We start from the raw sequence: 16429 nt of genomic DNA on the forward strand, positions 1-16429 counted from the left end.
TCCATTTCCAACGTGCAGGTCTTCATTGATGTTATTTTGTGAGTTTTTTCTAGCATAGCTGCATGTGTGCTTGTAGTTTGAGTTTATGTAAGGGTGTTACAAAAACATGATGTTGGTATTATGTTTGTATCAAATTATATACTTTGTATTTTTTATTTGGAGGTCAAACAATTTTAGTTAGAGGTGTTCATGATGTATTAGGTGGCTTGTGGTTGTGATAATTTTGTGGGTTTTGATTAAATTTTGAGGTTTGAAGTTATAAATGTTTGAAACTATATAAGACAATTTACTTTTCAATGCAAGGCTAGTTGGCTAGTTTGGGTGGATTCGGTGTTATTGTAGTTCAAATTGCAAGTTTACTTTTCAATTTCAATTTGTTATTCTATTAAGTTCTATTTAATTTACTTTTCAATGCAAGACTAGTTGGCTAGTTTTGTTGGATTCAGTGTTATTGTAGTTCAAATTGCAAGTTTATTTTTCAATATGAAATTATTCATAAATTATTGGTTGGGGATATTTCAACCCGCAAAGAAATACCATAGTTGACCACTAGGAACTCTTTCCTTGAGAAGTGAGTGAAAGTAACACAAACCTCTCTTCAAGCAATCATACCATTGTTACTTCCCGAGACCTCCTTTCCCATGTAGAGGGTAGTCCACTGAACATTAGGATTTTTTTAGATTGGATTTTTCCATGAGGCTAGCAATAGTTTGGTTTGCATTGTTAGCAAGGGTGAAGCACATGTGATATTTTGAATCCATGCCATTTATTTTCTGATGAAATGATTTAGAATATTATAAGAACTAAGGAAAGGGACTCTAATATGAGAAAGTCCAAAATCTTTCCCAAAGGAAGAAAGTAACCCAAACATTCCCAAACTTAAATATATTAGAATGAGGACATCAAAATGTAGATTTAACATGAATTTACATATATCTTATGAATATACATTGAAATGCACATATTTTATATATAAAATGAAAAAATAAAATAAAATGCTAATAATATAATAATATATTATATAATACGTATTATATAATATATTATTATATTATATTATATTATATATAATATATTATATATATTATATTATATATAATATATTATATATATTATATTATATAATATTATAATATAATAATATGTTATATAACACGTATTATATAATATATTATTATATTTCATTTTTATGTAGACCCTATTATCATGACAATCCTTGAGAACACATTTTCTATTTTTTTGTCAAGCAACTCACTTCCTTGCTTATGCTTCCACATTTTACATATGTATACCGAAGCATTTATAATTGCTAGATCTACAAATGGAATTATTAAAGTACAAAATAACAATAGCAATAGCAATAGCAATAGCAATAACAATAACAATTAAAAAAAACCATGGATAAAATGGAAAAGTGGGCTATAGGGGAAAAATGAACCCATCCCTTTAGCCATGACCTTTCTCAAGGAGGCCTAATATATTGAAAATGGGCACAACCCTCTTGGATGGGGTACAAACCATTTCAATGGCCACTCCCTTCCATAATTAATAAAAAAATGTTATAAACACTTATATGATTATAATAAAATATTAAAATGAATTATTTATATTATCATCGTTGATCTAAGAGATAATTTGTTTACACAAATAAATAAATATATTCAAAGTTATAATACCAAATTACTTATTTTCCTTCTAATAAAATATTACAAGAGTTAATAAATTAGCTTAATGGTAGCATATATTTTGTTATTTTGAAAGGGTCCAAACTCTTTTATTCAAAGAGACAAGCTTAAAATTTTTCGGTTAGAACAACTAAATTGCAACAACATACCTAAAATAACATGATTGCACCCCAAAAGAAAACAAACGACATCGCATTCTAAAAATGTTGCAAAAGGAATATCCCATCTTTTAAGTAGTAAACACATTATTATAGTAGAATTCTTAGATAAATTATTATTTTCTATTTTTCATAATTCTATTGTATTTGTATATATATATATATATATATATATATATAAGCAATCGTTGTATTATGGTAATAATGAAGGATGCATCAATTCATAAAATGTTTATTAAATAAAATGATCAATATATTTAGTTCAATACAATTTCTCTAATATAAATGCACATACAATGTTATTTCACATGAATATATTATTACAATAATAACAAGGTTAGCGACTATTTTGTTATAATAGTATAGGATACCAAATAATTACAGAGATATTTATAAGCAACATGCTATGTATTGGTAAAGATGTGGGCAAAGTTTATAACATAAATGTCACAAAGTTCTCCTATATCGCCTAAAGTTTACGAACCAATCAAATTGAAGATAATTAAATTTCTCAATATTCTTAATTAAAAAATTTGCATCATACTTTAATAAAAATTAATAGTTTTTTGGGGTAGGAAAAAATTTTAATTTTTTTTTTGATCAACCAAGGGCAAAAGCTGATAATATTAATATTAAATAAAAGTAGTAAATACATAATACTAAAGTTTAACCAAGTCTGAAAAGGAAAACCAACTAGGATCAAAGCCATGTCCGGGCAAACCAAAAACCCATCTAGGGCTTGAAACGAAAGACCTCAGAATATCAGAGTCTTTACAGATAAACAAAAAGCCAAAAAGAGGACTGAAACTAAGACATTTTTATTTGAGCATATTTAAAGTGGAATGGAAGGAAATATTTCAAACTCGACCAAGAAGCACCAATTTCGTAGCAGAGTCATGAAGGTCATTGAGCAGAAGAAGAGGGGCTTGGAGTGACCGAGGTATCCACTAAATGGACTAGCATTGGTACCCTTTAGACAACCATTGTTGGTTCTGGAGAGGAAAGTACTCTGTCACAATGACAGGCTTAGGACCAAGACCAGCCATAAGCTCTTTTAGGTCGGATTCCCATTCTTCCAATTTTTCTTCTAAAGCAAAAGTTGAAAGGTCATCCCTTTCAAAATATTTCTTAATCCAATTCTGATCAGAAATTTTGGAAAAATGAAAGAAAGACCAAAGGAAATTTGCATTATCCTTGATATTGAATTTCCTAACTCTAAAGGGCCTCTCATCCTCTATATATAAATTTGCATTATCCTTGATATATAAAATTGCGTTACCATATAGTCCTTAGGCAACAAAATAGTGAGGTTTTCATCTATATTCCTCAAAACATTGCTTAAATCTCTCAACAAATTTGACTTGAAAACCTTCCTACATAATGCTTCAGTTTTGTCTTTTGAAAGACATAAATGGAGAAGGGTGGCAACAAACACAGCTGGATTCTCCATATTCACCCTGTATTTGTGTTCGGTTATGAGAAATTCTTCTCCCAGAATGTGTTTTACTGCCCTAACTATGACAAAATGTGTCACATTTTAAAACCTCTATTTTTTGGAGGAGATAAGCCTGATAGGAGAATCCATATCCTCAACAACACTAACTAGATCTTGTAAAAATAAAAAAACCTTAGGAAACAAAGCTTTGATTTTGGAGGAAGAAAGAATAATAATGAATACGACAAAAAGCTTGCCTGAGAAGCTAAAAGACATTCAATCTTGGAAAAAAACCCAAAATCCAAATCTCGTGGCAAGTTGATATGTCACGTCCTTTCTAATAAATGCATCTTAGAAGGTGAGAATAGAGGAGGTGCCAAACTTGGAATACTTGCTTTTTTCCCAACCTCCCTAAACTATGTATAGCCAAAATTAGAGTCCATCGAAGATAAAATGGAACTCTTACACCACCCTCGCCAGAATGGCAAAGATCTTTGTCAGTTTCGATGAAAGATCCTATGTAGACCCCAACCTCTGACAACAAATTTCATTAAATGCCTTGACAAGAAGGTGGCAACTACTTTATTTGAAAATCAAACCACAACTTGTTCAATCAATTAACCTTTACGCCAAAGAAAACCAAACCGTTGAAGGCTAAAATGCTATGTATCACATCAATTGAAACTGCCAATAGTTAAAGAACAACCCTCACCAATAATTCTATACCTATGATAAGAATTAATAATAATAATTATGTGTTCAATATATCAACATTATTACTTTTACTCATATTAAAAAGAGATGAAGTAAAATGTATAAATTTTATTATCTATTCCATTACTCCCTTCCCTTACTATTGGAAATGATAAAATGAAAATAGGCGTTCCAAATTTGCAGCTTGAAAACCCAACCTAATTAACATAGATTTCGGTGACCTTGCAAAAAACCTAAATTGCTGAGAAAACCCTAAGTCCTCGATGGAAGCTTCTGGATCAACAGCCTTTGGACATAACATCCTCGCAATGTTTGCTCCTCTAAAACCCTGATTAAATACCTCTCGTTCCTTAAACCCTAGTGCTCACTTTCATTGATGGCGAACATAGCTGTTCGTCTACGCCGCGGCCTGCACCTGGCCAGAGCATTCTGCACTACAAATTCACGTTCCTCCTTAGTTTCTTCTTCCTACGGTAATTATATCCCCAAAGAGCCACTGGTCTGTTATCAGTCATGGGGTTTCAACCGCTTGTTAACACCATCTCAATTCATGGTCGCGCGTCGCATGGTTTCGAACTCGCGACCACTGTACTCTCCCGTGGATACGGGGAGGTCTGGCAATAATTTTAGAGGAGACACTGAGATTCTATTCGAAGGCTGCGATTACGAGCACTGGCTTATTACCATGGAGTTTCCTGATCCACAGCCCACACGAGAAGAAAAGATCGATACATTTATCAAGACACTAGCTAAAGTTGTTGGCAGGTAAAAATTTGCTCTGTTTTATCCCTTGGCTTTTGATTCTTATTAAAATGGGAGGTTTTGGAAAGCATATTCAATTGGGAGTTTTATGTTTAAAAACACACACAATTGGGCTTTTCGGGCGTGGAAAACATAACCACAATGGCTTTTTTAAATGCTCAATAGCGAGGAGGAGGCAAAAAAGAGAATCTATGCACTGTCTACTACGACTTATACGGGATTCCAAGCTCAAATTTCAGAGGAAACCTCAGAAAAAATGAAAGGTATGGATTTTTGTTTTAAAATTTACACACTTGTTTGTTTGTTTATATATACAAAATTGTGTTTTTTAGCTGTTTTTGTTGGTGGAGAAATTGCGTAGGGAAAATCACTCTTTTTTGATAGAGAAAATTACGTTGTTTAGTTGTTTGGTGTGAAGGCTCCTAACAAAACCTAAAAAATTAAGGTACATTACATTTTAACTTTTTATTTTCTTGGAAATCTTGGGTGTATATCTACTACTATTTTTCTTTCTGTAAACCTTTTGGTGAAGGAGTGAGCTACTCTTAAGCAGACCACCCGCTTAATAATTATAATTATAAACCAGACTCCCATAATTGGTAGACAACAAGATCCATGGTTGTTACACCACAAACTCTATAATTGATATAGGACTACATTGCCACATCTTTTTTGTAGTTATTGATTTCCATTCTTTTCTTTTGATGATTTGAACCAAGGTCACCCTTCTACGAGCGATTGTTCATTTGCATCACTACTAAATCTTACTTTTCTCCTATATAATTAAAATTGCTTTACTTGACTACTTGAATTGACATCTGATTTTTTTTTTGGAAAGACCGAAGCACCTGTTTCTCTTTTTGCGTATCTGCTCTATTAAAGTATGGCACTAGTTTATCCCTCGAATATTTTGTGTTTCATGAAAATAGGTTAATTTTAAATAGGGCCATGCTTGAATGTATCCTATAATTGTTACACCACAATCTTACCAAGTGGCCTTTGAAGTTATGAGACTGTGGTGGTGAGGAGAGTTTGATAGGGGTTCCATGCAGGGGGTTACATCTGCAATTATGTTGGTCCTGATGTTCCCATCCATCATCTAAACTATAAAAACTGGCCATGCTTGAATGTATCCTATAATCGTTACGCTGCAATCTTATCACGTGGCTTGTGAAGTTACGAGACTGTGGTGGTGAGGGGAGTTTGATAGGGGTTCTATGCAGGGGGTTACATCTGCGGTTATGTTGGTCCTGATGTTCCCATCCATCATCTGAACTATAAAAACTGCTGGAAAAAGCTTAGACTAGAAATGAGGAGTGGCTTTTGTCTCAAAAAATGTTTTTCAGGTGCAGAAAGTAGATGTGGCTTCAAGATTTGCAGCAATCCACATGCAATCAAACATTATTTAGTTATTTTAATAAATAAAATTTCTGTGATGCCTTATTAGTTACTATCATTCTCTGTTTTAATTCTATTTTTTACCAATTGTGGATCTGCCTGGTATCAGATGTTTTTAATTTGTTTTTTGTATTTTTTTGTATTTAATTGTATTTTACTGGTCTAGCACAAACAAAGACAGTCCAAACACTCTTCACATTCCTAAGGAAATGTTGAGATAGATTAGGCCCACACTTGGGTATCTTTCGAGAGAAGAATGGGTAGGGGGCCCAAGGCCAGGAGGCATAACCCAATCACCCTCTTTCCGAAGGCCGCAATTAGCCTATGTACCTATCTTTTTAGGTATGGCATGTGATGCACACAATGGCAAATAAAGTCGCTTAAAATTTGAGTGAAACCAGCATATGAGAAATGTGAATGCTTCCCTTCATGGGACCCCGAAGTTAGAAGATGGGTTACACTCTTATACTTGGACTCCACAACACTAGTCTCTTCCATGCGTTATATGGCCTTGACTTTTCATGATTTAGAACATGACTGTCTTCATACTCATTCAGGCTGCTATTTTTCCCTACCATCATTGTCACACACAATAATGAACTTGATCTTCAATATAAGTATGGAAGAGATATCCAACTGTCCTCTCATTCATTTAACCTCTGTTGATTGTATACTTGGCTTTGCAATGCTTTCTTATACCTAGCACTGTCTTTTGTCTTCGTGAGTTTTTGTCTGCTTTACACTTTTGTAAATCTTCCCCCTTATGCTCTCTAATGTCTTTTGCAGGTTTCTGAATTTTTTTTTCATCCACTGTAAGGTTTGTTGAGCACTTTCAACACTCATTATTTTGAACTTCCTTATGACTGTCCTCTAAATCTTGTTATATGTGTAACAATGTTTGCAGTTATAAGATGAATGAGAGATTGGCTTTACCATGGTATGTAAGGGTACGTGTATAGTGGGTGTAGGTTCTCAAGATGAAGTAGAACTCACTACATTATTCCACATCAAGATACTAGTCAAGGGTAGGAAGATTGATGCATTGTTTGATACAAGCAAACGTAATGTCCCAAAGTCGTAAGATGATCTTGGGTTGAAAACTATGGGCCATTCTTGTGTGGCTGAAATGGAGTGATCATCTGAGTCACAAGGCAATGCAAATTGACATATGGATTTCATCTGGACTTTAAAGATGAAGTGCCTGTTGCTGTGATAAGTCTAGATGTTTATGGTGTCTTTTATGTAAGCCCCTATCTCCACGTGAGAGATGAAATCTACTTGTAAAGGAAAAATCAGAATACGAATTAGAATGATAAAGTCTTTACTTTGAACTCATATGCATATCCATGGGTAGAGTTTCTTGAGCCAAGAGGCTCATTGATGCAATTGGAAAGTTTTCTCTTTTGTTGCTATGTGCAAAAAGAAGAGCTTTTGGAGTTGAGATAATTTTTTTTACCTGGGCTGCATACTTACCAAGAACAGCAAGAAATCAGTCAGCTGGTGAACCAATTCTTGGAGTTGTTTTTGGAGCCCAAGGGACTGCGTTAGGCAACTATAGAACATGAGATCGAATTGTTTCATGACTTACTCTTTTCAAACATTGGGTTGTATTGTTAAAGTGATTTAGAGGCTAATAAGGTAGTCATAGAGCAAGGTGTGATTGGACCAATTACTTTGCCACGAGGTTCTCCTATTGTAGTTGTGCCAAAGAAAGATGGGACTTGGTGAATGTGCATTTATAATAAAAAATATGTACCTGCTGTTCCATATTGCTGATGTATTGGATCAACTACACCATGACAAGAATTATACAAATCTGGATTTTAGATGTGATGTCCCTATTCAAATTCTAATACAAAACAAGTAGCAGAATCTTGTATGGTCCGTGGTGTGGCAGGCCTAGGACACATTCAATTTAGTAACAGAAGCAATGATTGAATTTAGCAAGAATAATAAACAAAGGGATGTTTACCAGTTTTCATTAATTAGTTTTGATAGGCAGTTATGCTGTAAGAAAGCTCCTGGTATTATCTCTATAAATGATAATAGCCTTCAAAGCCAATCCAAATATGGACAGTAAGCAGTGATTTGAGTATAGGCTGTAGCAAATCAAAGAATAAAGGAACCAGCAATGAAATGGATTCAAACTCATGATGACCAACCATCCTTGCCACAATACAAATATGTTATATGACAGCAGTTAAGATGCAATAAAAGCAGTGATTACTTATTCTTTTAGAACAGTGATTACACTTCCAAAGGCAACAATTTAATCTAAACAAAATGAGTGACTTTGTTAAGAAGTGATTTAATTAAATTATATAGTCTTTGAGATGAGAAGGGACAACGATCTATGTTTTGAAATTCAGCAGCAATTAAAAGCAATGTTTATAAATGAAAACACATTGCTTATGTTTATGTTTAAAACACATTGCTCATTTAAGCACAACAATTACGGTGATTACACGAGAAGAATTTGTTTACCATTCTAGGGAAGACAAGGACAAATGCTGGCCAACTCCCTTAGAGAATAAAAAGATTAATAATTGTGAGGCAGTAAATGGCTTTAATAACATGGGAAAGTGACAATTATCTTATGAAGAATGGCAAGTTTACTTTACACGAACTGTGACTTAATAATGAATAAGTATTAAGGAACGATCAGGTTACAAGGAAAGAAGCAGTGATTAATTCTTCAATTAGCAGAGATTAAGAATTTTAATAATAACCAAGGCAGTGCCTTTGTAAAAGCATTTCAATACAGCTATTAATCTAAACATAATGCAGTGATTCCACTAAAGATTGTTTTAACAAAACAATTATGAAATATAGCAGTGATTAGTAAAGATAAGAATAATTTGCAATAAAAGACAAAACCTTTTGAAGGGTTATCTATTCATCAAGTCGCTCTTCTTGATGAGTCCATAAAAAGGGATTGTGAAGTGTGATTGAGATGGTGTGAAGATTGTATTTGTTAACTTTAGTGATCAGAATTAAGTAAACCCAGAAATTAAAGGAAAAGCATACACACACAGCACAAGAAACACCAAAATACCCTGGGAAAACCTCCCTCTTGGAGGAAAACCTCCCTCTTGGGGGAAAAACCCAGCATCAAGGATCCAGATCAAATCTTTAATTCATGAGCAAATTACAATTATAGTTCAGATCAGATTACTTATCTGATTCAAACATCCAGTTAGTGCAGAACTTTGTCCAATTCAAATCATAGAAGTGCAGACTTATTGCTGATTGATCTTGTAGAGATTTGGCGCTACAATGAGGGAGAGTTCGCTGCTCTAATTCATCCAGCAACACAACTTGCACAAAGATGACCAAGTTCGGATCTGACTGGAGTTCGCTCAGGTAGACTGATTTGTCCAGCCACAAAATCAGAGAAGAATGACAAATTCGCTGGAAGAAGATTGCTGAATGGCAGAGCAAATATTCACTGAAGATGAATTCGCTTGATGATTGTATATAATTTATAATTTTCTCAAGTTGGCTAATACATATTCAAATTATATTTTATAATCTGCCTTTTGCGCCCAATTTGGGGCCTCTATTAATAAGCACGTTTCATGTGCTTTAGTATGATTACAAGTTATGTTATTTTTCAATTTGGGCCCAGCCCAAAACATTACAAGTAATTTGCTCATGATTACAATATGTGTTTATATTTTAATTTCCACATATAACCCGATTCTAGCTATCGAATTCCAACAGTATTTTATTATTATTCTAAGCTGAAGGACTCAGCCAAGCAGCAGACTTCTAAAACATGGAAGCATATGTTTCAAATATATAAATCAGGGACAGCTCCATAACAAAACTGTATAACTATAGGGATTTCAATCAGGTAAAGCAGTCACATTTCAAGGCCTATAAGAGGCAGACTTATGCAAGGTTAATGCATGATTTTAGAGTCATAAATCAGGAATAGCAGTATCTCATATAGGCAGATCTATATCCGAGTTTATGCATGGTTTTAAAAGTTATTAATCAGGAACAGCAGTATCTCATATAGGCAGGTCTATATCCAAATTTATGCATGGTTTTAAAAGCTATTAATCAGGAACAGCAATTAGAGTTGTATTAAGATCAACATCACCACCTTGTGCATATAAATCAGACTTCATATCAGAAATTCTTTAAGTTGTATTCATTCCTAATTATCTAACATCTTATTATTCATTTTTGCTTGTTCATTTGTTCAATATATTGTAATTTAGTGAATATATTTCATTGTTCTAAATGTATTCATTCTTAATTATCTAACATCTTATTATTCATTTTTGCTTGTTCATTTGTTCAATATATTGTAATTTAGTGAATATATTTCATTGTTCTAAAATAGGACATTACATTAGATCATGGTATTAACAAATTCAAATTTAAGAAGATAAATGGAAATCAATGTTATTACTAAGCAAGGATTGTTTGATTGGCTTGTTCTATCATTTGGATTGCGCAATGTTCCAACTAACATTATGAAGTTGATGAAATAGTTAGTTAGGCTGCTTATTGATTATTGTTTGATTGTTTACTTGGACAATATCTTGGCCTTTAGTAGAATGTATGAAGAACATGTTTCTCATCTTAGGAAAGTGCTTAGAAAGGGAAACACGTTCCATTTTGATTGGCAGAAAGTGTGAGTTTGGAAACCATCACTTGTCTATCCTGGGTATGCTGGGCAATGGTTTGAATTGCATTTACTTATTTGTTTATTTTTTTGAACCTTAGGTTGGCAGTATCAAAGCTCTGATACCAATTGTAATGCCCTTTTGGGGATATTACTATATTTTGCCCTAAAACCACAATTTCAATTAGAATAAGCAATAAAGAACATTTAAGAATACAAATTTACTGATTGAAATGCCTTCGATAAGAGAAAACCCAGTCTAGGTCCTGCACACTATTAGTCACTGGAAATTGACATTATATCATTAGCCATATTATCATATATCATACTAATCATTAGTAAACAGCGCGGTATCCATAAGCATCATTCATATTGAAATCTATTATGTCATTGGCTATTCAAAGTAGGTTCCTATAGTAGTCTCATTAGGAATTTGTTGAAACGTTTACAAGCCGTAGTCTCAAGGCTGGTTGCCCTTGTACTGTGGGCTGCCCTTCCATCCCTCAGTTCACCTTGGAGGCTGGCCGTCCTCCTTGATCAAGCCTAAGAGCACTAATCAGCCTCCCAGCCCATGAAGCTTAACCCCTGATGGGTGGCATGCTTAATAAGAGTATGAAGACTGCCTCCCTTTTATATCTCATGTTTGAGAGAGTCCCAACTCTCCATTTCATTCCTTTAAGTTTTGATCTTTCATTTAATTTAATTAATATAATTATATAATGTTTTATTATTATTAAATCCTATTTCAAAAAGGGGACATAACATGTTTTGTCAAATTTGCACTGTTTAATTCCTCTAGAGTCCAAACAAGTATTTCTAAGAAATTTTGTGGAAAACTGAAGGCCATGTTTTTAGAATCTTTGTTTATTTACTTTGTAAAGAAAATTTGCATTATTTAATTTTACTTGATTCGAATAGAGTGATATGAACTACTTGAGTTCAACTACAATCCTGACAGTTTTAAAAAAATTGTGAAAAATTATTTGTATTTAATCTATCTTTTATTTTGTATTATGAAATTACTTGAGTTGATTAAAATTGAAGGGTGTGTTTTTTTCATACTATTTATCTATCATTTCATCAACTTTGCATTGTTTAATTACTCGATAACTTTTCAAGAATACTGAAGGCTTCGAATTTATAATTTCTGTTTATTTTCTTTATAAAGAAAATTGCTACATTTAATTTATTACTTTGAAATTTTGAATAGTAATGGTATTCTTCAGTTTTATCAAATTGTGTTCTTTAATTACTTAAGTTGAATAATCTCATCCGAGACATTCACAAGCAATTTTAAGTTGTGTTTTATTCCTTTTATTTATCTACTTTTTAAGAGAAAGCTGGTATAATGTAATTATATCAATTGAACACATCTTATAAGTCCCGTGAGATATTGAAAAGCATGTTTTTCCGTCCTGTGATTTGCTGTTAACTTATACCTTATTCTGAAGCTGCAAATAAAGAACACATTTTCAGGTTGATTAAATATTTCTTGGAATTGTTTTCTAGGCCTGCCTGGAGTAGTTTGGGTATTGCCAGATTCTTATATTGATCCTGTCAACAAGGAGTATGGAGGTGAGTGGCAGACCTTTTGCAAACTTTTATTCTACATATTTAGAAGCTACATGAATTTTTATGATCAACATTGAAGCTACCCTGATCCTACATATCAGGGTTCATATTATTATTTAAAATGAATTTTCGATTTACTTTGTGACATATATGGGCTTCCTACTTACCCTGCAGGGGACAAGTATGTTAATGGAGTAATCATACCAGATACTAGGGTGTATAATAACAGGCCTAGTGGCAGATACAATGATAGACCTCGGAGAAGAGATCCAATGCCTGTGGAACGGAGGGATGGTATGCAGGGAGATAGAACAGATTACAGGCCACCTATGGAAGGAAGAGGCCCAATCCCAGGAGGGGACCGACAAGGTTACAGACAACCTCCAGTGGAAGGAAGAGGGCCAATGCCAGGGGATCGACAAGATTACAGGCCACCTCCGATGGATGGAAGGGGACCACCACCTCGAGATGATGGAAGGGGTCCAATGCTAGGGGACCGACAAGATTATAGGCCACCTCCAACGATTGCAAGGGGTCCTATGCCAGGGGACCGACAAGATTACAGGCCACGTCCAATGGATGGAAGGGGTCCTATGCCAGGGGAACGGCAAGATTACAGGCCACCTGTGGTGGATGGAAGAGGTCCGGTGCCAGCGGACCAACAGTATTACAGGTCCCCTCCTGTGGATGGAAAGGGTTCAATGCCTGGTGACCAGCAATACTATAGGCCACCTTCAATGGATGGAAGGGACCGACAAGATTACAGGTCACCTCCTGTGGATGGAAGGGGTCCGATGCCTGGAGACCAACAGTATTACAGACCACCCCCAATGAATGAAAGAGGCCCATTCCCTGGGGATCAACAAGATTATAGAAGAGGTCCTGCGTTGGGTGATCGGCAAGATTACAGGCCACCTGTACAAGATTATGGAAGAGGTCCACAGCAAGAATACAGGCCTCCTATGGATGTTCGAGGTCCAATGCCTGGGGACCGACAAGATTATGGAAGAGGTCCAGTGTCTGGTGACTGGCAAGATTATAGGCCACCTCTGGATGGAAGAGGCTCAATACCAGAAAACAGACAAGATTACAGGCCACCTCTGGATGGGAGAGGCTCAATACCAGAAAACAGACAAGATTACAGGCCACCTCTGGATGGGAGAGGCCCAGTGCCTAACTACAGGCCTCCAACGGAAGTGAGAAGCCCATTACAGGGAGAGCAGAGGGATTACGGGTCTCCTAGAGAGCCGGGAAGTTCAGTGCAAACACAAGGCAAAGAGCCAGTGCAAGGAGGGCAGGACAATTTTCCATGGCCAGTGGAAGGAGCTAGGTGATTAAACGTATAGTGGAGAAATAGAAGATTAACAGGTAATGTGTAATTTTTAGCAAAAATATGTTTGTTTAACTCATTCTTGATAGGCATTGCTTAAATGGCGTTGATGTTGTTTTTGTAGGTTGATGAAGATTATCATGAATTTTTCAGCTTTTCAAAATTGCGGTTTATGAAGGTGCTCTTTTCCCTTTTAAAGTTGGATTCCAATATGTTGGTTTGGAAGTCTATCCACTATTGTTTATTAAATTTTGACACAGGCTTGCCACTTGAAATTCTTGGTTGGGTGGTCATCTAGTATTTAGGCACATTCCTAGATGCTTTATAGATTTGTATCAATAAACATTAAACGTAATTGATGGTGTTGCTCTCAGACAATCCAAAGTGTAATGGGCCTTGATGTTGAGATTTACTGGAATATAGATGTTGAATGTGTCTATTCATACTTTTTAGTCTGAATTTTTTGAATATTTTTGTGTTAGGATGTTTTCTGTTGAACATTGAGGTTCATATCATTGGTTCTATAGTACCTTTGTTCTATTGTGCTGGCTTTTCAGAATAATCTTCAAAATCAGTTGGTATGTATATATCATCTACAGTAAGCTGACAGAGAATTGAATATAATGGATAATTAGATTTATATTACAAAAGCTCTTCCTTTCGTCAATTTTCAAAAATAATTTCTTGCAATGAGCTTAGAAAGCACAGAAACGGCACCTTGTGGAACATAAAAAGAATATTTTTGTAAACAAGGAGTGTATATGGGAATCTGTATGGAAAAATAAATCGATCTGTGGACGTTTTTCTTTCAAACTTCTTTTGCATGAAGTTCTTTGGGTGACACAAATCTGCGGACAGTATCATAAGTAATAACAAGGCAACGAGGCAGCTATTAACCTATTAATAAAGATCACCATGCATTCAGATTGCAATTTTAGTGCACGATATGAGAGCAGTTTTAGATTCTTAATAATTTTAAATGTTTGTTAGTTTAATTGTTAAGATCACAGGCAATCGTTTGTCCTATTTTGATTATTGAATAAGTTTTAATTCAGATAGTTGAGGTTTTTGTCTTTATCAGACTGGCAAGTTTAGCTTTATATTGCAAGCATTTTTACTGTGATTCAGTTTGGCAGCAACATTATGCAGTCACTAAGATAAATTTTTCAAACTTAGCACATCTTTTCTGAGCTAGAACACCTTCCCCAGGTTTAGATGGTTCAAATCGTGTAGTCAGAATGCAGTCGGCAAGATAATTTCTTAACACATCGTTTCTGAGCTATCTAATGAAAAATGATTATGAACAAAATATTTACTTGTTATTTGTATGAATTATTAAATATTAGTGTTAGCCAAGTCAAGCACAAATCGGCAGTAAAATAAAAGTATTAGCATCGAGTTGCATAAATATTTGCTTTAAGTGATAACAAAATTGCATTTAAATAAAGCTTAATCATGGAATGAAAATGTGTAAAAACAATTATCATTAACCTTCAAAGGTAAACACTTGCTTATCAAAGTGGGAGTGTTTCAAGAAAGAAAAACAATTCTTATCAAACTTAAACCTAAATGTTCTATTTTAAAAACGAAAAAAAACCTTTGAAAACCCCATAATTTACATTTGGCATCTGCAACATTAGATTTTATATTTGCTTATAATAGCATACCACCATGTAAGTGTTTTTCAAAAAAAAATGTTTTAAGTCCACTTTTGTGACCTCTTCAACATTCAAGATTTTATATTATAGCCCATACAAGCATGATATGATACCAATATGTAGGTTTTTTTTTCCAAAATAGTGTTAGTCAAAGTAAATATTCCATGAAACATGGGTACTTTTAGGCTGATAATATAATCTCCCATTTACTAATTTGTTTCAATGTTATGTTTTTGATATTAAAAGCAGCAAAACAAGGGTGCTGATTCAAAATACAACCACCCATAGAGTATGATACAACACATTTATTGGTGTAGTCACACAAATCTGTCTAGCTTAATTAAATAAATATTCGCTATTTATTTGATTAAAAATGCACTAGCCACTAGTTAATTAAATTAATATTTAATTAATTCATCCCCAAACATTTTTCTATTAATTAAATAAATTATTCAATTTATTTTAATTAATTTATTAAATCAAATTCCAATCAATTAAATAAATAAAATCTATTTATTTAATTAAATCTTTTTATTTTTCTTTTAAATAAATTAAATAAAAATATTTATTTAAATCATTATCCCCCCCCACTTGCATTTTCCTACAAATACAACTTGCACACATTTATTGAAATAAATGAATTTTTATTTTAATAAAATCCTATTTTCCCTCACTCACCAAATCCAATTACATTCCTAAAATCATTTTCTAGATTCTTCTAAACCCTTCTTAATTAGCTTAATCCATCCCTTAATTATTGTCACATTCTTAAGCAAAATGAAGTCACTTCTCAAAGACTCCAAAGTCTTTGAAAAACATTTAATGCTTTGTGTGTTCAAACTTGTCCCTCTAAACATTTATTGTTTTGACCATATTCATCCATTTCACATTTGCATAAGAGTTTATCCATTGGCTAAAAGCTTTATTCTTTGAATAAAGAGTTTATTCATTCAACCAACCTTGACTTTAATTCTTAAAGTCATGTCAAACATTTAATGCTTATTCCTTCCCCTCTCAACGTATCTCACATTGACACTTGTCATCCTGAGATTGGGTTGAAAGCTCTCACATGGATTTG

At 33.9% G+C, this 16429-nt stretch overlaps 1 protein-coding gene across 1 annotated transcript; it reads left to right on the plus strand.

Annotated features, from left to right (window-relative positions):
* Positions 1 to 4161: 4161 nt before the first annotated feature.
* On the plus strand, positions 4162 to 14145 carry LOC131057001 (multiple organellar RNA editing factor 8, chloroplastic/mitochondrial). The gene is made up of 5 exons (XM_057991209.2): positions 4162 to 4757; positions 4920 to 5017; positions 12301 to 12366; positions 12538 to 13731; positions 13818 to 14145. Exons 1-4 carry the CDS (start codon positions 4369 to 4371, stop codon positions 13695 to 13697), a joined length of 1713 nt encoding a protein of 570 aa, XP_057847192.2. The 5' UTR covers positions 4162 to 4368; the 3' UTR covers positions 13698 to 13731; positions 13818 to 14145.
* Positions 14146 to 16429: the final 2284 nt, after the last annotated feature.

This window comes from Cryptomeria japonica, chromosome 8 (assembly GCF_030272615.1).
Source record: "Cryptomeria japonica chromosome 8, Sugi_1.0, whole genome shotgun sequence".
NCBI classification, from domain to species: Eukaryota; Viridiplantae; Streptophyta; class Pinopsida; order Cupressales; family Cupressaceae; genus Cryptomeria; species Cryptomeria japonica.